Here is a 27,710-nt window from a genome sequence, read left to right as displayed (position 1 = left end):
TGAACAAGGAACCAAAACTACTCAAATGTAAATAAAGGACTGACTGAATAGATATAAGCAAAAGAGCAACCGAGTGGTTGGTGTCTACTTAAATGGACGTCTTCGTGGAAAAAAATATTCATATGCCTAAAGAGACTAGGGTTCTCATAATTCATGCATGAAAGGGTTAAGACATAATTTTGTTTATACAGGAAAAAAAAAAATCATATTGTGCAATACATTCAATTATTCTAGCCTCAGCTCACAACCAAGAGCTAAATGTACAGGTGATGTAAGTTCAACGTGAGAGAAAAAAGGTATTTTTCATAGTGTCAGTTTTTACAAGAATCCTTTGCCTGAAGTGTCCTTCAAGTTTTGAACAGCACTGACCATAACATGTGCATAATAAGTAAAATCAAATAAGTTTGAACATATAATAAATAAAAAATATAATTTTAAAACGTTGCCTTAGTTGTGGTCAGGACCCCATTTGGGTTCACGAGACACTGGTAGGGGGTTGCCAAATGCCTTCAAGAAACTATGAATATTTTTTAATGATTTGAGCCCATTTTTGCTTATTTCTAGCCTTTTTCTGCAACTACACCAAACTTATATATTTTAACCTATTTTCATCACTTTTTCTTGCCATGTGTTTTGCTTCTTTTAATGCATTTTTACATTACTCGTTTCTGCCAGTCCGCCATTATTTCAAAGCCTTTTATGCACATTTGTTTCTACTTTGAATACATTTTTGGCACTTTTAAACCATTTTCACCACTTTTCCCACCTATTGTCACGTATGTTGACCCATTATTGTCACTTTTAACTTCTTTTCAACATATTTCATGCTTATTTTTGCCAATTTAACCACAATTTGGCATGCCGATTATTTGTCAGTTTAAACACATTTTCCGAATAAATTGTTCCAATATTGACACTTTCAACCCCTTTTACTACTTTTTGTGTTTGTTTATGGCCACTCTAATTTGCAACATTAAACCAATTTCTGTAGTTTTTAAAATTTTCATTTCACCACCCTTTTTACGATTTTTTGGTAACTTTTAACCCATTTTATTTCTGATTAAAACAAGGATTTACATCTTTAAGATGACTATATACTATGGAGCCAATAATACTAAACTTCCTGGATAACAGTGGATATTATTCAGGTGATTATCACAGATTCATAGAACAATGGACCATCAATTTGCAGATTTTATAGATGGGCCCCAAAAATCTCTCCCCTTTATTCCCCCTTATAGATGGCCCTGTCTACACATGACTGTTCTTCAATGTTCATGTCTGTGTTCAACCACCTTCAGGTACAGTGGGGGTCCCCAGTCTCTGGGACCTTTATTTTGGGGGTCGCGGGCTGAAAAGGTCGAGAACCACTGGTGTAGAAAATGTCATTTCTTGTATTCACTTCAAAAAGATACTCTCGAGACTTTTACTGGTAAAGAAATGGTAGGAGTTTAAAAGGTCATCTTTAATATTGTGCATTGAAGAAAAGTATTCAACACTCGCCTTTTCGTAATATTCACACAATAGAAGGTCAGTTTTGTGGCTGCAGTTACATTATAACTAATTTATGACCCATCAGTGCAGCGTTGTCCAGAGGTTGAGGTGTGCTCTGAAATGAATAACATAATAAGTATAAGTAGGTATTTTTACAGCCGTGCAAATGTAAGGCATTTAATGTAATTAACAACCTAGAGCTAAAAAAATAAAGCAACAACTGTGGCAGCCGATGCTACTTTAATGTACTAACTATTTTCCCTATCCATCCACCAAGTAAAATATATTCCCAGTTTGTGTTGCTATGACTTTATCAGATTTGCAGAAGTCATCTGACAAAGCGTTCACCCAGATACTGTCTTGTTGAAGTAATGGCTATCTCTTCTCCTGTCAATGCGAAGTGTTTGATTGTTCAACTCATGTTTACTGGTCTATCTGATTCCCATTGGTTTAGCCTGTGTAGATAAAGGCTTTGTTTGAATGAGCCTGTCTGTTCTCTGTGCCAATAGTGATATTTTATCTTTTCCTCTGCTCACTTCATCTTACCACTCTTTTCGCATGTGGGTACAGCCAGTGTCAGCTATATCTCTACCTCTGTGATTCTGTGTGCTGAGGGTAAAATACAATTCTGTGCGGAGGCTTGAATATATGAGTGCTTTTTATACAGCATTACTTCATAAGTGCATCCGATAAATCAGGAGTGGGTTGTGCACATTTTATAACCGCAAAGCAAGCAAAAAGGCCCGGAATGCACTGCTTTGCCGGGCAAAAAGCAAAGCCGCATGTTGAAACCTGTTGGCAGAACACTTAAAGTGCCTGTAATAATCATGTACAGAGTTATGATGCAGATGGAGCTGCTATTCTTTACTCCGATATAAGGGTAGGAATCACACCATGTTATCGCAGTACAGCGATTAGATGCAAGAAAATCACATTGTAATATCTGTGTCAATGATGATTTGAAAGTTTGTACAAAAATGTGTCTATTTAAAAAATTGTATGGGGCAAAAAAATATAATAATCTGCCAATATGCTTTAGAAAGTTGACTTGTAGGGCGATTTTTTTATTTTATTTTGATTTGTCATTTTTAGGTTATTAGAGAATAGTGAAAATTGTGTGGACGAATGGGGGAAGGTTAATGGGGTCATCAATTATGTATTGATTAAGTTAAGGGGGCAGAAGTATAAGTGTTCCTTTCCAATCATGAAAATGTTTAATTTGGACTGTGATATTATTTTATGTACATGAGGAATTTATGTTGGTTTGAATTTTCATGAAATGAATGAATAAATAATTAATAAGATGAAAAATTGGCCGCAACATGGTTAACTGCTGAATTTCTCTGTTTATTTTCTGCAATTCAGTTTCAGTCAAACAGAATTTAACACAGATTGAGATTTTTTTTTAAAGTGCATACGGTCAAAGTTTAGTGCCTTTCTAAACCAGCAGGGCCTTCTGTTTTATCTAGTTAAATAAATTCTCCTTAACCCCTTTTTCCTTTTAATTCCACCTCAGTCAGGTGTAACACTGCGCTCTCTTTTTACATCTTATCCCCTAATAAAGTTTGTCTTACCCTTCATTGGAGAGAACTGGTGATGGAAATAGTTATTCAATATAGTAAGTAAATGTAATAATGTACGTTTTGCAAGGAAAAAAACATGCATATTTGTCATGAAACAATTGAGTTGCATGTCGTGTCGACCAAAAATGACAAATGGATACATGGAAACAAACAAAAAAAATATTATAATAATATTGATTATTGCGTTATTATTATTTGTCTGTTGTGCCTTACTTTTGACGAATAAAAAAAACCTTTACCCACTGCACGTGGAAGGAGGACGATTATGGTCATATAGATTTTCTGTCCCACCCGACCTCTAATCATTTCTCATGCTTTATCCCCTTTTTCCTTTCCGTTTAGTTTCTAGATTCATTCAACTGTAGATAGTTACTACAGCTGTCCAGTACTCAGATGCTGCCTTCTGCACCATTACTCAGGTCGTGGGAGGCCAAGTGTTTTATTACCTCAATAAAACCTTCTAAAAGCTAGTGTGGTGCACTTAAACAATAAAAACTTGGTAGTGTTTACATTTGACGAATGAAATGTGTGTTTTTTTTAACTGGATGCTTTTGTCCTGCAGGCATGTGGTCCTTCTCCGTGTCTGAGCTGGCCATTCCAGGTGCAGAGATTGGTCGAATCTCAGCCACTGACGCCGACCTCGGAGAGAATGCCAGACTGGATTACACTATCCTGGAGGGGGAGACGGGGGATACGTTTAACATCACGGGAGTAAACCAAGAGGCAGTCATCACACTTAACAAGGTGAGAGAACGGGAAGGTTTGGAAGGTGGGATTGCCAATCTTTTTTTTTTTGGTCACGATATTGAGTTTGTAACCACAGGGAGCATTCCTCAGAAAGCAGTAACTTAGCTACTTGTAACACGTTGCTCTAACATGACCACTTTTTTCAGTAAGGGGTAATCTAACTTGTAATTATTTTCAAACCAGTAATCAGATTAAAATTACGTATCCAATTCACTGTGATTACTAGTTCTGTCATTTTCCTCACGTATGTGACAAGCAGGGTTAACACCCGTCCCTTGAAGCAAAATTGTTGTGGCAGGATAAGTAGGACTCCCGCTCCGGTCCTCAGTGTCTGTGCTTGGCAGAGCTACACTCAAGTGAAGGGGTGAAATAGAAGGGAGAAGGAGTTAGAGAGAACAGTAGTGTGTAGAGAGTGTTTCAAATATTTCAAGTATATCTATCCATCCATTTTCTGAATCGCTTGCTCCTGTTTTCAGGGCCGCGGGGGTCTGCTGGTGCCTATCTCCAGCTCTCAATGGGCGTTAGGTGGGGGTACACCCTGAACAGGGTGCCAGCCCATCGCAGGGCAACACACACAGACAGACAACCACTCACACTCACATTCTCACGAGCAATTCCGAGACTCCAATTAACTTAACAGTCATGTTTTTGCTTATGATTATGGGAGGAAGCCGGAGTACCTGAAGGAAACAGAACAGAAAGTGTCCACCCCAGGGCTTGAACCCAGGACCTTCTTGCTGTGAGGCGGACATGCTAACCTCCGTGAGCACTCAGTTTATCCAGTGATTGGAAAAAAGGTTAGGTGAATGAAGAAACGGCTTGTTAAGATGAGTTGATACAATTTGGTTAAAGGTTGTTAAAATAGTGCCTACAGTGCCTACAGTCAACTGGAGATTAGTGAGTAAAGGAATCTCAAAGGGCCCATGTTAAGCTAAATCAACTCTTCTGTGCTTTAAACATCATAAAGTGCTATTTAGGCTTCATACACATGCCCAAAGTGTTTTTTAATTGATTCCCTCAATTGTTAGTTAGAGGGTGATTTGCTCCTTTCTTACTGCAGGGTGAGCCCAATCACCTCGCTCCAATTTGATGATGCGTTCCCACTTTGATGACGAATTTGACGCAACACTGAGCTGGAGAAGCCGCACCTCCAGGAAGCTTTCTGCAGTGATTGACATATAAACAGACACGCCCGCAAAGGTGAGCATTTCAGCGTCCTTCGCGCAGTGCTATGTATGTACCGGTGAAGGCCCCGCCTCCTCGTGTTTATAAAGCAGCATGAGCTCGTCTACAGATTGGGTGGGAGGAGGGCGGGCCGTCCTCTGGCCCTACGTCACCGTGCAGGGAGAAGAAAGTCAGTGTTCCCTCTATAGACACGCCCATCCATGAATATGCATGAGTAGGCTGCAAATCAACCTGCTCAGAAAGTGTCTTTTCAGAGGGTAAAACTCTGGAGAACTGGCGAGTTTGGGAAAATAAACCTCAAATACTATGTTTTTTGGGTTCTTAGAACGAATGGAGATGGGTGAAAAATAGCATGACATGGGACCTTTAAAGAGTAACTAAACCCATGCTTTCTGCTGACCTACCACGAGGGGGAAATTCAAAAATTGCTCATTGCTTATGGGTGTTACTTGCTGAAGCCGATGTGTCACTACAGTCGCAGGCACACAGCCCTACAGACACAATAGTGTGCTTTAGTGCATATAGTACACACAGACAAAAAGTACATGCACCTCTCCACACACGCAGAGACAGACGGAAATACGCACACAATATGTCTGTACATGCACACATAGCTTGATGAACCCCCTGATTAGTGCAGAATCTGCTCTTTAAGGAAACACAGAGTCACAAACATCACCGTTGTAGAACAGAGTTCCACATTAGAGCTGTGAATGAATGCTCACTGAGGGCTGTGATTGGAGGAAACCCTCCTACCTCCTCTCAGCTTTTATAGGAGAGGCGGGGCCAACAGTGAAAGTTAGCGACACACAATGGTCCAAATAATTTGTCTTAGCCAATAGCAAAAATCAATTGTAATAGCCGGCATTCAACCCTTAGAGGGCAGTCACTCTGACATTTTACAACTAAATATGCAAAATAAAAATACTTTTACTAAATAAGTTTGACTAGGATCAATCAACAGCACTATTTAATACTCAAATGCATATGTATTCAGCAGAAAAAAAGTGCGTTTGAGGTTTAGTTACTTTTTAAACAAAGTGTTGCTGAAGCCCTTTAACCAGGACTGTCTGTTCATCAATGAACCACACCTTCGGTTGGAAGTTAAAGCCACCAATCTGTTCCGTTTTCCTCCTTTTCCCCTCGTACGATTCCTTTCAGATCACAGTGTTTTCATAGCTTTTGACAAACAAATTTCCTGCTCCATTTACTCGTCGTGAACCCGCCTCCTTTTTTAATCAACATTTCAATCTGTTCTATAGACATCATAATGGGCCATTCACAAGAAACTGAATTTAAAAGATGTGTGGAGTGGAATTTTCAGAAAACAGTGTTTTGACTGCTGTCTTTCAGCTATTGTGGGTATATTTTCAGCGTATTTGAATATGTGAGGTTCAGCTGCTGATAGTTCTCTTTTCATTTTCATCAGGCCATCTGCCATTCACTGAGATCAAATTCTTCTGAGGATCCATGTGGTGGTTAATGAATGGCGACCCGTGATCATTATTAGTGGCTTATTTAGATACATAATGTGTCTTCATAGGAACATTGATCTCTGTGCTGACATGTAATGCAGATCTAATGAGGCAAAGGGCCGTGTGTGTGTGTGTGTGTGTGTGTGTGTGTGTGCGTGCGTGTCTTCTTCAGAAATGACACTTCAGTGGAAACACTCATGTCTGTCTGTCTCTTCTCATGCTGTCAGCTGTTCCTCTGATGTGTAAGTTGCCCTTTAGTGGCTGTATTTGTGTGGTTATTGTGACGTTATGCACCACACAGTGTTATTTCTGCAAAGCCGTAATAATTTAAAGCGAGCATGTTTGTGAGCATGCCGCTAATGCAGTGTATTATGATAAATCCCATAAAAAGGCCACATCCAGCGCCGTGCTGATCCTACAAATCACTGCTTTGTACCCAGGCTTATTCCTTCTCATCCAAAAGGTGTTAAAATGATATCCCTGCCCAAGGTTACGCCTTTACGTCTGTGAAGAGTGTCAGCACCAGTCAGGGCTTCAGTTTCGTGCATCCATCCACACATCTTTTTTTTTTTACCCTTATGATCTATTTTACTGTATATATATTTCTTTCTTTTTTTTTAAAACTTTTTTTATTACACATTTTTGGCACTCAATTAAGAAAGATTTCCACATTTGGTAAAGTAATTACATGCATAAAAATAAAACAACAAAAAAACCAACAGGATCAAGGATGAACCAAAACAAAATAAGTATATTTTTCATTATCATCTGTTACAGTCGCTCCTGCTTTTGTTTTTGCATATGTGCAATTCAATTACATTTAATTCAGCTTTATTTATATTGTGGAAATTACAACAAAACTAATCTTGAAGCGCTATCAAAACATAAAATTCTTAAGAAAAAAGAAGCAACAAATCTGTATTATACTTGTACATTTGTATTATCATTTAAATGTTTTATCTTGTTTTTTTTTTTCTACTGTAATGTGTGCACTTGTGTTTAATCCTTATTTAGTTAGCAGTCTTTTACTTAATTATGTATGTTTTATTTTTCTTTCTTTGTTTTGTGTTTAATCTTTTCACTTGTAATATACATATCTGTGACATAAGTAATTTCCCCCTGGGATAAATGAAGTACTTCTGATTCTGAATCTGTTAAAAACTTAACGTTTTTTTTCTAAAAAAGTGTATCTTAAAAAAACATTACGTCATGTTGATGCAAGAAGTTAAGATTTTTTTTCCCTTACTTTTTTAAAGGCAAGATAGCAAAATCGCTTAAAGAAAAAAAAAAAAAAAAAAAACTCTCCACTTGCTCATATTTTTCACGTTTTAAAAGTTATAAAGAATATTGCGAGTTGGCATATGTGTGCCAGTAAGGGTATAGCAGCTTGTGTGAGTATGAGAATTCATCACTGTCAGTTTTTCAGCCCTGGGTTTGTGGGATTTGTTCAAAACAATCCACACCTGGAGGTGGTGTAGAGCAGGATTGGAAAATCCTGGTGTGAGCGCCTTTGAACAGAAGCAGAGAGGGGGGATGGGGGTGGGGGGAGTCCTGCTCTACGAGATGCAAAAAGGAAACTAAAAGACACACTGGAAGCCAAGACCCAGGAATGAAGAAAGAGAGTGTGGGTGAAGAAGGAACGAAAAGATGGATGAGTGTTAAAATGTGTTCCTGTGAGGTGGTGACAGCAGCGAACGCCGCTAAAGAACCAAAGCCACACGAGTAAGAGACGGTGTGAGGTGCCCAGGCAGCTAGAGAGAATGGGAGATTAGCACAGAATAAGAGCGAACCGCACATAGAGGTGGAAATACACAGCTGAAAATCAGGAAGAAATGAAACAATGAACAAAAATGAAAATAACTTCTGCAAATTCTAGATAAAAACAGGAAACATAAAATCAGGAATGTGAGCCAATGACGTGTGCAAGAGGAGAGTCAATGTCTGTGTTGGCATACACTCGGTATATGCGATACAGACTCAATGAGTATACTGTATATACTACATGTGTCAAACTCAAAGCCCGGGGGTCAAATCTGGCCCTTTAGACTAGAGCAATTAGGCCTGCAGGAGAAAGTAAAAATGACAGAAAAAAACGTAAATTATTGTGTAAATTACCAAATTACCAATACCAATCCAGTTGTAGATGGTCAAATTCAGCAATTTCACAAAACTCCACTATATTTGTATGGGCTTGCATGTTTCCCTTGTTTAAACCACAGCAATGCAGTCATTTTTAATTTCAAATTGTGGAGAAAACTCTGAATGTTTCCACAAATCTTACACAAAAATTGGCGACAAAATCAAGAATTTTTTAAATGAGTTCAGCTGATATTGAAAACTAGGTTACAATAATGGGTTCTGTAGTCCACTTGAGATCAAACTGGTCTGTATTTGGCCCCTGAACTAAAAAGAGTTTGACACCCCCGGTACATACTGTCTACTGTATACTAAGTATCGGTGACGTGCCGTGACCACTAGGGTTGGGTAGGCACGTTGAAAATCGAGACCACCAATGACAATTTCATATGTTTCTGCTGTCAAGTGTTTTTGTATTTTATGTATACGTAGAAGTGCAAACTAGGCACAAGAATGTGGCCCATTTGAGATCAAACTGCTCCGTATTTGACCCCTGAGCTATAATGAGTTTGACACCACTGCGATATAGGCTTACTTCTGGGTATTTCTCCCGTACTCTTTCCATACTATCTAATGTGAACACACTACATACACGTGTTGACGTCAGAATCAGTATGAGTAGTACGTTATTATGCCATTTCGAACGCAGCCAATCACTGTACCATGTTCAGAACGACCTGTCAAACACGCAGGGAAATCAGATATAAAAAAATACAGTAAACACCTCTTCCCCACAATGTGCTTCCCACTGGGTTCAACTACAGCGTTCATCCAGACAAGAAAACAACATTCACAATTAGTGTTCCTACATGGCATAGTGATGCCTGTAATCCCTCTACATCACACCAAAAGAGGCAGAGAAATGGTTCTGAGCTGGATTGCGACAACACACGAGACCAAAAAGCCCGAAGAGATCACAGGTTTACTTCCTGATACGTGATAAAAGCCCTCCAGCTAGAATGAGCAAAGCACGTTGCATATTTACAAGATCCTGCAAGGCGCTAGTTGCTTATGTATGTATGGAGATAATACATGAACTGTTAGGTTTAACACACGTTTATAATTTTCTCTAAGGGCTTTAAATGGAATAATGGGTTGCACCTCAGTGCACTCTTGGTTCATGTGCCAGTCGCCCTCTTATTCAGTTGATTTTACATGTTCTCCTTTGAACTTGATTTTGAACTCATTGTGCTCCATGTGTATTGCAATCTGCATGCTCTTACTCTGTCTTGAAAATGTCCTCAAGGAAAAGGTTCGCTATCAATGCGGTTTTGGAACAGCTCTTTCACAGTGAAAGTGACGTAGAAGCAAGGATTTTGTTGTCAGTAAATTTGAGAAGATTAGGGTGAAAATTATTCTAGATAAATTCATTCTAATTTAAAAGTTTGGCCTGATGGTGGTGCTATAGAACAGGTCAATATTTGATTATCAAGTGGTTACGTATGCATTCAACAAATAAAGTGCCTGAGAAAAAAACTATTTTATGAAAACCATTTTCCGGAGGCATACATCCCTGGAGTCAGATTGACCCCAAGGGTAAAATATGTTAGTAATATTTGAGGATAATATGAGGGTTAAACCAATCAGAATAAATATATTTTATTTTGATTTCAACTGTAACTTAATGCGTAACTGCTTTGATTTGTTGTGGTGAAAACTATCGTTTTAGGGTCTATTATGTGTAAGTTGGATTCCTGATAGGCTGCATATGGCTGCACATTCGTGTTGACAATAATTGTGATTTGCTCATGTCACTTTTATTAGTTGATAAAGGCATCTTTCCAACTTATAAATATGTGTAGATGAAGAGGAATAAATTCCTTGCCAAGCTATCTTGCTCTGCTACACAGGCTGCAGTGACCTCGGAGGTCATCTATCTGCTGCAGGCTTAACCTGTTAAACCATTGATCTATGATCCACTCACACCCATGCAAGCGGGCACCCACAAATACACAAATATACAAATATTTACAGTGCAGCACATCAATATAACACACTTGACCTTTCAGCTGACTGTGTTTAACACACTCTGGAGAGTGAAGGGAAAACAGCATTGCAATGAAGAGTGAATGCTGCATTCATCTTTAACCCAGCAGATGTGTCGGATGGAAGCTGGGTGGGAGTAGCTGGAGGGGGTTAACAGCAGATTGAGGAGAAACCCAGTGAAGATAGGAACCGATGGAAAGATTTGGAATATAACTGGAAAAAGACTAAGGATGTGTGAAGTGCAGAGGTGAAAGTAACAGATCAAGTACTCACGTTGCTATGATTGAGTTGCTTTTATGGGTACTTGTACTTTTTTGAGTATATTTCTAAATTGGTAATTTGTTACATTTCTACACCCAACCATTACAGACTAACTTAAATATTTTGGTTTTTTTTTCAAATGATCAACGGACATTGTGAAATGACAAAAAAATGAAATTGCCAGACAACAATTAAATGCATCACATCATAGCAGACCAATCAGATTAAATGTAGTGCACGGAGCAAAAACAGCATTGAATGCAGGATATTTTCTCAATTTTAGAGTTCATAAATGTAGCTATACTTGAGAATTTTTATTATTATTTTGAAATGAATAAATTGGTGTTTTTTTTTTAATTTTTTTTTATTTTTTTGGAATTTTTTTTAATTCTTTTTGAATTTTTTAAAAAAAAAATTGTATTTTTTTTTAACTTTTGAAACATTTACATGACCACAGCATTGAGCATATTATCAGTATCAACAAAAATAATGACAATTGTCAAAAAAACAAAAACAAACAATGAGTTAAAATAAATAAATAAATAAATAAATAGGGAGATAAATAAATAAATTTAATTTAATTTTTAAAAAAAAGGAGGGGGTTACTTTGAGATGGATTACAGTTCTGAGTTATTTTATTTAAAAACAAGAATTGTGCATTTTGACAAACCTTTTATTTTGTACAGATGCCTTTGTGGAAAATAAATTTAGTTCCAATTGTGTAATATTTGGTCCATTTTCAGTTTATACATGAGATATTTACTGTATGCAAGGAGCCGTAACAAGATTTATTATCAAAAATAAACATAGGGAGTGAAAGTAACTAGTAACTTTTACTTTGATTACTATTTAATTGAGCTACGTTTGACTTGTATGCGAGTATTCAATGTGTGACTTACTTGTGTTTCAATTTCAATCAAGTAACAGTATCTACTTGACTTGGATATATCAGTACTCTTTACACCTCTGGTGAAATGTAGAAGAAGAGCGGTTACAGTCAGAAAGAGTTATCCAGATGAAGACTTGATGATGTACGGGTGGAAGAACGTAGAACTGCAAGGAATGAAGAGGGTTAGACGGGGACACGTGTGAGAAAGCTGGGTCATTAACAGCCTGCAAGTCTGGGTGCTGCCGACTGAAGCCGCCTGCTGCTTATCACTGCCTATTTACTGTCAGGCCCTCAGAGACCCCGGCAAGAAAAAGATTTCTCTCCTTCTCTTCCTCTATCTCCACCCTTCCTCCCATTATACCCCCTCTTTCCCACCATCAGCCGCTGCTGCTTCTCTGCATTTCTTCGCTCTCTCGAATGCAGCTTAGCTAGAGTTATGAGGGCTAGAAGAGAACACACAAGGTAAAAGTGCAAATGAATGCAAAAATCAGGCACACACTTGTAAAACCCACCCCCCACCCTCCCCGTCCCGCTTCTTCTTACTCGCTTTCCCACCTCGCCATCGCTCTGCGTTTTTGTCTGGAGGCCATGTCAGAGTTTGAGTCTGACTCAGCTCGGCTTTGCCTCGTTCCTTTTCATGCAAATTCTACTTTTCTGCTGTTGAACCATCAGGATATTTTGGCAGAAACGGGACCGATAAACAACAGCGTTAACATCTGATAAATGGCTTCGGAATTGTCATCTTTTTCTACTTTAATTCAGCTTGTCTTCTCTCCCTGAACCCAGAAATCTGATGGACTCCATTGATTCAATTGCACTTCATTGAAAAAATCCATGGTTGTTATACTGCATGTGAACAAGGCCATGGTTGAAAGAATTAGTCCAACTCGTAGCTTTGCTGTCCTGTCTCTCCATGTTCAAAAATTCTATAAGAAACTAAATATTTTGCTCCTATTGAAACACAAGTTATTAAGCTAATGAATACCGCTATTTTTGAGTTGTTTCTATTGTGATTTTTTATAACGCTGTTTGGGGATGGGCAGTTACTGATCTATCTATCCATCTATCCATCTATCCATCTATCCATCTATCCATCTATCCATCTATCTATCCATCTATCCATCTATCTATCTATCAATCATCTGGACCCGTTTGAAACAAAAAAGAAAGCATTAGGAACAACAAACCATTTTGACATTTAAAATGTCAACATTGTTTTTTTTTGTTTTTTTTACATTTAAGATTAAATAAGATAAGACTTTATTGATCCAACAATGGGGGAAATTCAGATGTTGCAGCAGCTCCAAAAAAACAGGGAAACAGGAAATATAACAGCATCAAACAATAATTGAATAAGGGAAGAAAAAATACAATAGAATGAAATAGTAATGCTGTATATAAGCAAACTATAGTGTGTTGCATTTATGAAATCACTTATATGCTACAAAGAAAATTAAGTTGCATTTGTGTATGTGACAAAAACATTTTGAACTCTGAGAAAAAGCTCGATTGAAGGAATACAAAATGTCCATTTGAGTCTTTGTATTTCAGAACAAAAAGCCGAACTTTAGTATTATGATCACATAGCAAAAATGTGTGGGTTCAAACCCCACGAGGGAACTTTTCTCTTGCTTCAGTATAAAAAAAATAGCCAAAGCTCCTTCATGGCGTATGGCCTGGGTAATCGCTAAAAGGTGATTCAGTGAGGTTTAGGTTATATGGACCGACCTGATATATAGATTCCTATCTAGTCTGAATTTCCCTTGATGAATAAATACACAAACCTGATTTTTTTCCCCCACAATGCCGTAGGGAGCCACAGTAGAGGGATGAAAGAGCCATATGTGGCTCCGGAGCCATGGGTTGCAGACCTTTGATCTAATGGTCCAACTCGTAGCTTTTCTGACATTATTTCACAGCAGCGCCTTCTAATGTCAGGTATGGGTTCAGGATTTATTATACAAATCAAAATCTAATCAGTAGCTACATTGTGTGGCAATTAAGATAAAGATTATCTTATTAGCATCTGATAGAGAACATAATCCACACTATTATACTGTAATAAAGAAGTAATTAAACATAATGTTTTTGCGCTTCATTTATATTCAAAGAAGAGCAAAAAACAAAAAAAAAAAAAAATGTGGGTGGAACACTTTGTTAAGCTTCTGTTTGGGAAAATGTGAACAACAAAGTGACATCAAAAGGTACAACACCACACCAGGCATCATTACGACAGACTGGATTCAAGATAAGTGTAAGACTGCAAATTGTGTGCCTGTCCTTTCTCATACCTGGGGGACAAGCCAGCTCACTTTTTAGTCACCCCCCACCCCCCGTTATTATTTCCATATGCTCTCACTTAAAACAGCTGGCTAATCCTCGGTCACACGCCAGCAACGCGATCAGGATTATCTGTGTTTGTTTTCTCACGCGGCGGAGAGATTGTGTTAATCTCCTCAGAGGGAGAGAGAAAAAAAAAGGCAACGGGATGGAAGGAAAGAAAAAAGAGAGTGGGGTAAAAAAAAAAAAAAAAAAAAAGAAAGACAAAGCCAAATGTCTTGGTAAAAAAGTTTTAAAAAAAAATTGAAGCCCTAAGACCTCTGGGAGGGTAAAGAGAGACTGGCAGAATACAAGAAACAAGTGACAGCAGAAGAGGCAGAACAAAGTTAAAAGAGTGATCTTGCATCGTCTTTGTTCGCTCAACAATACGGCTGTGCTTGTTGGCTGTAATGTCCATTTGTCAGCGGACAATTGTTTGTTTGGAATATTATGAGATCCAAAAGCATCTCAAGCTGCCAAGGACAGATGGCCACCGTCGACACACTGGTTGGAAAACATAGCAACGTACTGTATGTGCTCACCTCTGTCAGAGTAACACCTGCCTCTGAGATCTATGTAATGTACATTTATTATTTGTGTGACATGACACATGCGTGCACTCAATCCCAACTACACTTATAACCTATGAGTTGGCCACAGATATGCAATATGTAGAGCAGGGGTTCTCAACCTTGCGGTCGCCAGATGCCTTTAAGAACAATTTGACCCCATTTTTCCTTATTATTTACCATTTTTCTGCAACTACACTAAACTGGCCATATTTTTACTCCTTTTAATGCATTTTTGCTACATTAGTCCCATTTCTGCCACTTCTCCATCATATTTAAATGCTTTTTCTGCACATTTTTTCCACTTTCAAGACATTTTCGGCACTTATAAACCCATTCCATTACTTAACCCACCTAATGTTGCATCTGTTGACTCATTATTGTCACTTTTAGTCACTTTTCACCATATTTCATGCCTCTTTTTCCCAATTTAATCACATTCAACAATTTGTCATGCTCATTATTTGTCAGTTTAAAGTAAATATTCTATTTTTTCTCACTTTCAACCCATTTTATTTCTGATAAAAACAAAGGACATCTTTACGATGACTATTAACTGTGTCCCAAATAATAATAAACTTGATGGATAGCAATAAATATTATTCAGATAAATAAAAAAATGTGGTTATCACCGGTGTTGTGCTAGTTACTGAAAAAAAGTAACTAGTTACCATTACTAGTTACTTCATTCACAAAGTAACACAGTTACTATTTTGATTACACCAAAAAGTAATGCGTTACTGGAAAAAGTTACTTTTGAGTTACTTAGAATTAAAGAATGTATTATTTATTTTGTGTCATTTGTGTCCATACAGCTTCATATTAGTGCTGTAATAATATATCAATCCACTGTTGATCAACTGCTATAAAACAACCATAGATGATGTGCATATAAAGCACAAAACAGCTGCTCCAAAATTAAAATAGTAAATTTTCAGCCTGAGCACAGTAATGTAAAGTAAGCTGTGCATATTCCAGGTGCACATTCTGCTGTTGAAAATGCTTATAAAAATAAATGTGGAAAAACTAATTCGCAGCATTTTTCTCAGCTACACAATGCTAAACATATCAGGCTAATGAGCTGCTGTTAGCAGTGACTCAGCAGCAGCGACAGGCTTCTTATTTAGAACAACATACCGTGCAATAGTTTGGCCGACCTGCCCCTGGATAACAGTCACAGTCCGTTAAAATCCAGTCGCAGCGTTAGCTTAGCTTCACTGATGCATCTTTTGGAGACAAAAATAATGCGTGTAATTCCACTCTGAGAAGCTCGTCCCGTTCTCGCGTTGACTCGCCATGATTGGCGCACGTGATATAAACAGAAACACGCTGATAATGCTTCTTCTTCTGTTTTACTGTGTTTGGCACGGCATCCCCCAAAAATATGTAGCGCCACTGTAAACGGGAAGTACACTGCAACTAGCAAAGTAACGGACAAACGCACCATATTGTAACGTAACGGCGTTATTTCTTTACAAAAATATTGCGTTACAGTACTAGTTACTGTCAAAAGTGACGTTGGTTATCACAGATTCATAGAACAATGGACCATCATTTTGCTGACTTTATGGATGAACCCCACAAAGCTATCCCCTTTATTTCCCCTTATAGATGGCCCTGTCTCCACATGACTGTTTTTCAATGTCTGTGTTCAACCACCTTCAAGTGCAGTGGGGGTCCCCGGTCTCTGGCACCTTTATTTTGAAGGTTGCAGGTTGAAAAAGGTTGAAAACTACAGATATAGAGAATGGCATGTAGGTTGACTAATTCATTTTCAAAAATATGCCGTTAAAACACCACGGGACAGGAGAATGTTAAACTTGTATTGCTTGTGTGTGTGTTCATGTGCTAGTGCATTGGTTTAATTGTTTTCTGTTGAAAAACAACACAGTAATGGTGTTTTTTATGGACTGAAAGTTGCGCCAAAACACTGGTGCAGGTTAATTTTGGCATTTACACAGAAAGATCCAAATCTGGCCGAAGTTCGTCTCGCAGAGTTGGACGATATCACAGAGAATACCGGGAAAAATCTACAACAAAAATGGTGTGAGTAGAATCGCTGTCCTCCTTGTCTGGGGATGAAATCTTTGAATAAAGTAAAATCACTTTTACCGTCTACGAGACTCCGCATCCCACAACGCAATGCGCAAAATGTTACCAACAATGTCAATAAGAGAGTGTTTACACTTTTAAACTTTGACATGTCTTTTACTTTTAGTTATTGATTTATGAGGCCTACGTATATGCTATGACTTTATCTGATAAAAAATAAAATATAATCTCCAGCACCTTTAAGTATAAATGTACAAGATATGTAAAACAGTGGCTCCCCAACAAGAAAAAACATTTGTTTCAATCTGCAGTGTAGATTGTTATTGATGTGTTATGTTACTCCAACACCAACGCAGAAAAAGAAGAAGTGTTTGATTCAATCACAACTATAAATTGTCACGATAAATTAGTGTAGGTAATGCTCCTTCTGCCAACTTCTTTATTTCTGTCCTGGGTCCATGCAGCTAAGCAGCACATCGTATGGTGTGAGATAGTGCCCCATATTCCCCTGCATGGAATGGGAAGCCTGATAGAAGGTAGATGAATAGGTTTGAAGGAGGTATTTCATTGACCAATATTTCAAGCTTAAGAGGGCCTTCAAGATAAGGAACCGTAATAAAGGACAACAGTATCTTTAGTGAAAAGTGTATGTCTTGATCTAAAAGGCATGGAGTGAGTTTGGGGGTTTTTCTTGCAAGAAGAATTGGACACTTTAATCTCCACGCGATAACTCTGTAACTGCAAATTTGATGCTGATTCATGCAAAAGGAGTTTAGATGCCATAACTGTTATTTACAGTATATACCCTACCGGTCAAAAGTTTTAGAACACCCTAATTTTTCCTGCTATTTATTGCAATTCAAGTCATGCAAGTCCAATGAATAGCTTGAAATGCTACAAAGGTCAGTACTGAATGCTTGTTCATGTGGATCTTGTTGGGTTCTTTCTTTCTTTTTTACTATGGACTTTAGATTTTGTTAAACGCACTGAGATGACTTTGTTGTACCGTATTTTTCGGACTATAAGGCGCACCGGATTATGAGGCGCACTATCAATGAATGGGTCTGACCGGGTCTATTTTCATACATAAGGCACACAGGACTATAAGGCGCACCGGTTTGTTGTTGTTGTTGTTGTTGTTGTTGTTGTTATTATTATTATTGAGGCTCATTAAGTGAAACAAAATAGTCAGATAAGTCAAACTTTATTGAACTCATTAACAATATCTCTCAACTTTGTTCAGATTTAACACATAAAATGTAGAACATTACACTCACTTTTTCACTTCAGTATGTTGAAGCACAGTACAGGTACATATCACTCCACGAGGCGTCTGACTACGGTAGCCCCGAAGTGCCAAAAATCCATCATGTGGTGCAGCTTCATAGTTTACCAAAGTTGTACTAAAACATTTTGACATATTAATTTCATACATAAGGCGCACCTGATTATAAGCCGCACTGTCGATTTTTGAGAAAATTAAAGGATTTTAAGCGCGCCTTATAGTCCGAAAAATATGGTAATTTGCGCTATATAAATAAAGTTGAATTGAATGGCCAGAGGTTAAAAAAAAAAGGTTTGGTTACCCAAAACTGAAATATAATGTACATTTCAGAATTATACAAATAGGCCTTTTTCAGGGAACACATATTGGGTTAACAATGTAAAGCTGTTCTGCAGCAATGAAGGTTGAATCATCCTTGGAAGTTGGTGCTACTAATTTCTACAGGTGTTCACACTTTTCTTGGTTACTTCCAACCCCCTCTGTCTGCATAAAAGCAGTGTTAGAACACACTGTGCTACCAGACACTCGTGAGCATCAGGTGAACAGTATTGTTCATGGATTCCATCATTTCTTTTTCAACTCAAATTGCTTATTTGTTCTATGCTTTCATTTCAGAGTGCAATGACACAATAAACTGAACAATATTCAGTAAAAAACTGGAAAAAGTGTGTTCTAAAACTTTTGACCGGTAGTGTATGTATAAAAGGGACGATTACCGGTAACTGATGAATTTATTCATCAGTCCCACTAATCCCTGGCCCTTTTTTTGGTTTCTAAATCAGTGGTTCTCAAACTTTTCTGGCTCAAGTAGCCCCTTTCTCTTACTTTTGAATGCAAGTCTCCCACTTATGTCCGACGACTACATTTTGCTCAGATTTCTGTGAAAAAACAACTATAGAGCATAATGCTGGAATGAATGAGTGATAACACACATTTTAAAGAATCTCATTTTGTAAATAAGTGGAATGAAACAGTATTTAGTGCCTCCTGAATAGATTTATTTCTATACTTTATTATCTTATATCTTCCCTCTGATGTGGAACCAAGACTGACCTTTAGTTCATGTTCTATACAATATCATTTTTATCATCATTTTGTGTGTTTTTGGTGTCACTTTGTTGTTGTTTGTTGGTTCTTTTTATTATTCAGTAGATTTTTCACTTATTTTGTGTGTTTTTGTTGTCATTTTTGTGTGTTATATGGTATTATTTAAAATATTCTATCTCACTGTGTGTATTTTTGTTGTCGTTTTTGTGTGTTGTATGGTATCATTTAAATCATTCTTTCTCAGTGTGTGTGTTTTTGGTGTTGTTTGGTGGTTTCTTACATCGTTTTGTTTGTTTCACTGTTATTTTTGTGTATTTTGTAGTGATCTTGTGTAGTTTTCTCTCATGTAGTGTGTGTGTTTTTGGTGTCATTTTGTGAATTGTGTTGTTGTTTGTCTGTTCTTTATATTATTCACTTTATTTTCATTTTGTGAGTTGCTAGTAATATTCAGTGTGATTATCATTTTTAACTAAAAATAAACATTATCAAACCCCTTATTTTTAATGATTTAATTTGTTAATTTTCCTCTTTCTCTCTCAAGTACCCCCCTGTAGTGCCATCGCGTACCTCGAGGGGTACACGTACCCCCATTTAAGAAACACTGTTCTAGATAATAAAATTGCTGTTTTATGACACCCATGAGCTTTTTCTTATTCTAAAAATAAATATTGTCACATTTTGTGGCATTTGTGACATCTGTACCTGCAGCCTCATCGGTCCAATGCTGCAAATTGCTTTTTAATGTTTGCGCATATGTTTCCACATGAGCCAACAAATCACACACGGTAGATATATGAACAAAAAACAAACTGGTGGGGAGAGCAAAAAAAAAACAAAAAAAAAAACGAGGAAACGGTTGAGTGCAGGGGGATAAGTACTCATTGTAAGGACGTATGAAGGAGAAGAATGAATGTATGTGTTGTGGTTTGTCAGAACTGGCGGTGGAAGAAAACAGCAGAGGCGGGTGGGGTCGGGGATTGGGTGATGGAGTGTGTGAGGTGGCGAAGAAGCGGGAGCGGAGTGATGGAGTGCTGGCTGGTGGGAGGGCGGGGGGGGTGATGAGTGTGTGCTCACAGTGTAAGTGACACCTCTCCTCCTCAGACAGATTGTCTCCTTCTACCCCGTAATGGGGACCCTGTTAGAGTACCTATTCCCTCCATCTTTCCCTCTTCTGCACATGGGCTCCGTCACGGTCCCCACCTCTCCGCCTTCTGAAATGAATCCTCTTGTTTGTTTATTTTCGGCACACATTCCTCAATTGACTTGATTTTCAATGCCTTTCAATTCGCCCTCGCTCTCTGCATAGTTTTAATCAATCCACACCTTGCTGTAAATCTGCTGACTGTCTATAAAGTAGTTTATGCAGCTCAAAGCAAGAAGAAAGGAAAAGGAAAAATGAAAAAGAGAGATCAGAGAGAAAGAAGAAGAAAGGAAATATCAATATTCCTTCCCCTGGTGGGATCTTCAGTTATTTCTTGTCTCCTTGTTGGAATCAGACAGCACAGTTCTTTGTAAAGCCAGAGAGCTTATTTATCCTCTGGCCAATGTTGGTTTTTGTGCCAGTTACTCCGCATGCATTCATATGCATATCTACCTAAAGGACACATTCAGAGATCTGAGGAATCATAGGCTTAAAAGGAATCACTTGTCCTTCTTCTCACACAAGCTACCACACGCTCTAAAAACGTAAACAGGTACTTTGAATGGGTGCCAAACATGTTGCTGCGTTGAAATGTAATCAACTGTAGGTAGCATGCCAGGTTTAGTGCGATGTATGGTATTGCCGGTGTGTGTGTGCCTGAGTCCTCACAATCATCTCAGCAAAGCACATCAGAGGCTCTCTTTGCTTCAGAGGCGGCGCGCTGGCGGGAGAGCGGAAGGCAATCACACAGAAACCACAGACAAATAGGCTTCATAACTTCTCTGTCGCAAACAATCACTGATGCCTGAGCCGCTATCCAAAATGAAATCTCTCACACCTGTGTAGAAGAAGCAAGGATATGTAGGAATTTCCAATGCGCCTCATTGACAGGTGTGTGTGTCTCCATGGTGATAGAATAAACACTGTAGTGAGAAACACACAAAAAAAAATCAAAAAGCATTGTTTTGCCAAGTTTCCTTTAACGGAAAATGTGTTATAGAAATGATTTATGTGTGTCTACAACAAAAACATATTTTTCTAAGGTTTAACACCAGGGTTTTGCCAACAACGCTATAGTCTCTAAAGTAGCAAATATTAGGGGTGTCCCGACTTTTTTACTTCCGACTTTGACCATTGAAGTAAGTGAGTGATTATACATACTTTTATTAATTATTTTGTACTAGTGGAATGTTAGAAAAGGCTTGATCAAGTGATAATTCAGAAAAACAGAAGCAAGAACAGAAAACAATAGTCAGCAACAGAAGGTATGAGAAAAACCATTAACCAATGGGTTACATCAATATTAACCTTAAACATACGATTATTCCACTAATGAATGAAATTCAGAAGAAAATAGATTATAATACCATGAAAAATAACATCAATAGATCCAATAATAACTAGAAAGCACAGACCTTGGGCCCCAATATTACATTGTCACCTAAATGTTACAAAGAGAATCTGTTTGTCCATAACACTGGTTTTCTTCTAGATCCTATTGAAACTCAAAGGGGTGATAGAGGAATCAACTCTACATGCCCGAGTCCAATTTTATTAATATCGGTCAAATAGGAATCAAGATATGATTTTTTTTAACTTCACATATGACAATCCGGATGCAATCTGAATTCAACTCAATGTGGTGATACAGGAACTAATTCTACATGACCATCGGTCAATTACGATCCAATTTATGGATTTTTGAAATTTCACCAATGGTGAGAAATAGGGATTTTTTCCGTTTTTTTTAAACTGATTCTAATTTGATCCAGATCATTCCCAAATCTGGTCAGTTGTTCCTCATCCCATTTTGATTATTACCTGAAAACTTAAATAAAATCGATCCATTCATACAATAGTATATTATATCAGAGATTTTAGACGCAGATTGACATAATACGATACTTGGTTTTTTTGGTTGTTTGTTTTTTGGGGGGGTTTCTAATATCAGACCAATATTCAATATTAATATTGGATTGGGACACCCTCAGCAAATGCTAATGTGTGTATGGTGTTTATGGAGATAATGACGGCATTCTGACTTACATATGAGTTGTTGGCTTTTAACAAACAGCTACAGCTATACTACTACTGCTTTGTAGCCCAGAACAACTTTTCCCTCCCTTTGAGCGTGAGGATTCTCATTGGCAGTGCTCTAACATCAACACTTCATACTTCATACAAAACTCACCTTCAAAAAATTCACTCTCAACGTGCCTTCAAAGGATCACTTCAGAAGTCACCAGTGTGTAAACATGTGCGGCAACTATGAGAGACTTCAGTCTAAATTATTTTGGATGTGTCCATTCTCCAGCCTGTGCAAACTGTTATCTGATGGAATAATTCATTAACTGCCATCTTCACAGCTTTTGATTTGTAATTTAGTAGTCGTCCGTGGAAAATTTAGTGTGAGAATTAGACTAAATGAAAGCAAGATACTGAATATTGAATCTGTTTCTAACACGCACATTTGCATAATTTCCTGCTGTTTAAAAGTGTCACCATTGCTCATTTCACAGTACATAACTGACTAACCCTTAGACGATTATACACCCTTCTCTCAACGCCTTTTTCAGGCTTTCATGTTGTAACCGACTCATTCTTTTCCTCTGTTGTTCACAGGCAGTAGACTATGAAAGTCGAAGCTCTTATTCCTTCTCTGTGGAGGTCCTTAATCCCATAGTGGACCCACGTTTTCTACGTCGGGGTCCCTTTAAGGATAGAGCATCCATCCGAGTTGCAGTCCTGGATGCTGATGAGCCACCGAGGTTTTCTCGTAACCGATATCACATGGATGTGTCTGAGAACTGTCCCCCGGCTTGTACCGTGGGTCGGGTCAGTGCTGTTGACCCTGACACGGGTCTAACAAACAACATCAGGTAAAGTTGCCAATCATCCAATATTTCAAAACTTAAAAAAAGATTAAGTAAAAAGCTGCTGCTTTCGTTGCTTTAAATTTGATTTGGCTCTGCTTATGGTACGGTTGGGTTCTGAACCCTCAACTAGTGATGCACAGTATTATCGCCACGTTATCTGTATCAGCCGATATTGGCTTTAAAATTAAGTATCGGACATTAGCATTACGCCGTTCTAATAACCAATAAAATAACAGGATTTGCTTGCTTGATCAACCTATATATACCCATCATATACCTAGACGTCATATATAACTGACACAGATTTCTTGGATCTTGAAATGCAGTTTTTACCACTCAAATGGAAGTAGGTAAGTAGGTGGTAACTATTTAACTAGGATACGTTGTCATGAATAAATATGACATGTTTTACAACGCGTAGGTTGAAGTATTTATATTGTTTTGTACAAGGAATTATTACTGATGTGACATCATTTTCTGCATTATCTTGTGTCTGCATTTGCCAATGGGCCAATGTGATAAAGAGTCTGCTGAAAATATCTGTATGTTAATTCCACTATCAAAACTAGATGATCTCTGTAATTAGGTGTGGGGGAAATATATCGGTATTCATTATCGGCCAAATGAGCTGTAGAATATCAGGATATCGGTATAACTCTTGATTTGGGAAAAATGCTGCTGCTTGACGACAAATTAAATGATTAACCCATTCAAAACCTAGCAAAGTGCTTAGTCATTGCAAGATCTTTGTAACAGTCCAGATAGTACATAGAATATTTGACAGTTTTGAGAGGTTTCAGTCATCTTTTCAGTCATTTTATTGTTTATTTTATTGTTGTTGTTGTTGTTTTTGTTTTAAATGGTCCCTGAACCAGAGAGGCAGGAAAAAATGCTAATATTGCAGAATTCAGATTCCTGTTTCTGGAAAAAAAAAAGTCCTACAAACAAATCAAACAATCAAATGTATCTCTTGTAAAAAAAAAAAACGAAACAGCACACACCACTAAGAGATGACAAATAAAGCCAACCAAATGCATTCAGAGTTCTGAAGATGCGTAGAGTAAATCCTCGACATTTGTGAGTTTTTGACTTTGTTTACAGAGGCTTCAGTCTTTATCTCAACCAGTTCAGGATGAAGAAGTAGTGCAACATTTTCTCTATAACTACCTCAGAATCACTAAACCCAATTAAAAGCCAAAGTGCTCCGAGTGTGTGTGGGAGGCAATGATAGTTGGTAAATTCAGAGATATTGAGATAATCTCTAGCACTTCAAAAGAGCCTCTATCAGCCAGGATAATCTCACTATTATTAATTCCTTGGCTTTTTGTATGCACACCTCTTATCACTTCCTCCCACACTTGCCCCGTCTACTGCTTTAGCTCCACACCCCACTGCCTTCTCCACGTGCCTCTTCTCTTCACACAAGTTCTCTGTGCAACTTCCTCGCAGCCAAAGGATCTCTCTCACTATCTTTTCTATTTTTGCTCAGGTTCTCCATCGATCCTCAATCAGACCCAGAGGCTCTGTTTCGTATCACTCCAGACACCGGCCTCATTACCACGGCCATGATTCTGGACCGGGAACGCGAGCACTGGCACAACATCACAGTCATCGCCACGCAAAGAGGTCAGATATCCCTCTTTAAAGACTTCTTCTGTGTACAGTAAAATATTTTTACCTTTAGCTCCTGTACTCACTGATGAACCAAAGGGAGTTCACTTTTTCTTGGCAAAGTAAATCTTGTGTGAAACGGTTCACAACTTAGAATTCCACACACCGAGGCATGAGGGGGATGGTGTTTGACACCGCAAACGGTTTGCTACAGCATGCCAGGGAATCAATTGATCTTTAAAGTTATCTGAAGCTTTTACAGATCTGTTCTCCTCAAATCACCTACAAGCACTGAATTAAAGTAACAAATCATAGAAAAGCGCTGCTTTACAAGCCCAGCATGTCTATAAAGCTCCTCTCAGCTTACAACACCAAGTTTTCACAGAGGCACTTCAGAGTTTATTCTCTACGAAGGAACAACTAAACAAATTAGCACCATTACAGAAGCTTGAGCAATAATGGGTGCCATAAGGAACTGGTGATGAGCTTTAAGAGTGTTCAAGATAGTGCAATCTTGTCAGTATATCCAAATGGGCTTTAAAGGCTGTTTTTGGGAGAAAACTGGGCAAGTCTTAAAATAAACTTTAAAGTTTTGGCAACTTATGGGTTTTAGAAGTTAGTGGGGAGAAGTCGTGGCTCAAGATCTAAATGGTAAATGGACTTGATTTAATTAGGGCTTTATAACCATCGAGGTAGTCCTAAAGTGCTTCACAATATCAGTTCATTCAACCATTCACACTCACAGTCACACACCAATGGACTGAGTCAACCATTGGGAGCAACTTAGGGTTCAGTGTCTTGCCAAAGGACACTTCAACACAGAGATTAGTATAGACTGGGATCGAACTCCCAACCTCTGGATCAGAAGACAACCGCTCTACCACCTTTTTAAGAGTAACTAAACCCCAAAACCAGCTTTTTTTCTGCTGAAAACAAATGTATTTGTGTATGAAGTAGTGCTGTTGATTGATTCTTGTAAGAGTGACTTCCCTCTATGGCAGGATTCTCAACTGGTGGGTCGGGACCCAAAAGTGGGACACTGAACTAGCTGGGTTGCGGACAGCTGGTCAAAAATGAATAAATACTTAATGTCTCTCATGTTGCTATTGGCTAAAAATGGAGGTGTGTGTGATGTTTTGGTGGCTCCTTATGTCACAAACCACCACTGTTGGTCCCGCCCCTTCTATAAGAACTAGCACCTGTGAACCCTACAATGTGAGGTGAATAATGTAATTATCTCTGCAGACATGACTATTGACAGTATTCACCATTACATGAAAAGTGATGGCTTGTTATGCGCAGGCACCAGAGTGTTTTCCTAGTTTTTCTGTTAGTAAACAAGTCACACGTTTTGTGCTCAACGTGAGAAGTTCTTGTTGTCATTACTAATTACAACTTCCACAGTAGGTTGATTGAGAGAATTGGGAATAAAGAGGTATAGTAACTATTAAATAGGTAGTTAGCATAGCTTATATTGTTCTTTGGAGATTTTATCTTATAGAATGGGCGTGTCTTAACTGTTCCAGAAGCCCCTCCCATAATTAAGGCTTTTTTTAAACTTTTATTTCAAGCCTAGACGCACGTCAGCCAAGAAAGTTGAAGAATAGTGTCCAGGCTCTGCTATTGTTCCATTCTGCGGAGTGTCTCAATCGAGCCTTCCTATGGTCAGTGGTTATCTTTAGTTAGAATCTACTCTGGGCTCCTGGTGAACACATTGTGTTGGGACAACTGTGGTGGCACCACCGTGAGAACCTGTCCTGAATAATGAGCTCCAGGTAACAAACAGACATTTGCAGACTGTGTTGACACAGAACACAGTGGGAGTCCTGCCATGTCCGCTGGCAGGCCAGCTCGGCCTGTAGCAGTACGACAAGGGCTCATTTTCAGCCTTTCAGGACGGTGACCCCGCTGCTGTCATCCATGACACAGCATTAGCACTTTAGGTTTGAGAAGCTAGTGTAGGAGCATAGGCGAATCCATGAGTGTTTGTCAGTTTAAAGAGTGCACTCCACGGTCTTGCAGGATTTGCCGGCTGGAGAAATCCTGTGAGCCGGTGGTGGAGGGGCGTGTCAAACCAGTCGCTGGATGTTCAGAGGTGTGAAGGACCACCTGCCAATCCATTTAAACTGCACTGTTGTGTACCTGCATGCAAATCGACTTCTTTCGACATCCCTTCTTCGCTTTCCCCATCCATCTCTCACATTCTGAACACTTGTGGGATGTCTTGGCTAAGAAAGGAATAGTGTGATGTGGAGAAATCTGACTGCTACAGACGTATCAGTTGTACTCCAGCTGGGAGCCTGTGAGCTGTAACATGAGCTAAATAAAAACTAAATGTACTACTGTTTGTTTACCTAACTCCGTGCTTGATGATGTGATCTGAGTGTTGTTGAAGTTTTTACACAATGAGTGAAATGCTTTTGCACGGCTGGGAGAACTATTGCATTGAATTAATGGAGTGTAAAGTTGTACCCTTGTGTGTGTGAAGCACACACTGGTGATCATTCAAACAATTTTCCATGTAAAACTGTGTCTAGGTGTGTGTATCTGTCTGCCCAGTTCAAAGAGCTATGCCAAACTTCTTTTCTCTATCTTTTGCAGACAACCCAGGCCAGGTTTCTAGAGTTCTGGTTGCAATAGAGACCTTAGACTTAAATGACAACGCACCCGAGCTGGACAGGCAGTATACAACAGCCATGTGTGACTCTTCATCCATTGGACAGGTCAGTAGAAAATCACTCTGTATCATTGATAATGATGAATGAATATGGGGTATAGGCACCTAAGCTTTCTTGCTTCAGCCTACTCCTTTTGAGCTTTCATTACCATGTAATGATGTATCTTGTGTTTTGTAAAAAAAAAAATATAAATATATTTATATATGAATGTAAATTGTTGAAATAAATTAAACTAAACTAAACATCTAAATCAGAGATGGACAGCTTTTATCACATGGGGTGGCCATGCAATGTATGACTGTCTGAACCAAAGGCCACATTAACCAATATTAATGTGAGCATTTAATATAATGACCAATCTGAACAGTAATTCAGT

General features: G+C 38.4%; 1 protein-coding gene across 1 annotated transcript in view; it reads left to right on the top strand.

Annotated features, from left to right (window-relative positions):
• The window catches only part of cdh24b (cadherin 24, type 2b), a 239,553-nt gene that overhangs the window by 186,976 nt on the left and 24,867 nt on the right, over positions 1-27,710 (top strand). Inside the window, exons 7-10 of the mRNA XM_028472395.1 lie at positions 3,640-3,821; positions 22,792-23,048; positions 24,535-24,671; positions 27,258-27,379. Coding sequence (XP_028328196.1) covers positions 3,640-3,821; positions 22,792-23,048; positions 24,535-24,671; positions 27,258-27,379 — 698 coding nt within the window. The remainder of the gene's footprint in view (positions 1-3,639; positions 3,822-22,791; positions 23,049-24,534; positions 24,672-27,257; positions 27,380-27,710) is intronic.

The sequence above is a fragment of the Gouania willdenowi genome, chromosome 17, assembly GCF_900634775.1.
Source record: "Gouania willdenowi chromosome 17, fGouWil2.1, whole genome shotgun sequence".
Classification (NCBI taxonomy): domain Eukaryota; kingdom Metazoa; phylum Chordata; class Actinopteri; order Blenniiformes; family Gobiesocidae; genus Gouania; species Gouania willdenowi.
The sequence above is the reverse complement of the archived record's forward strand: the minus strand, read 5'-3'. Positions and strand labels throughout refer to the sequence as shown.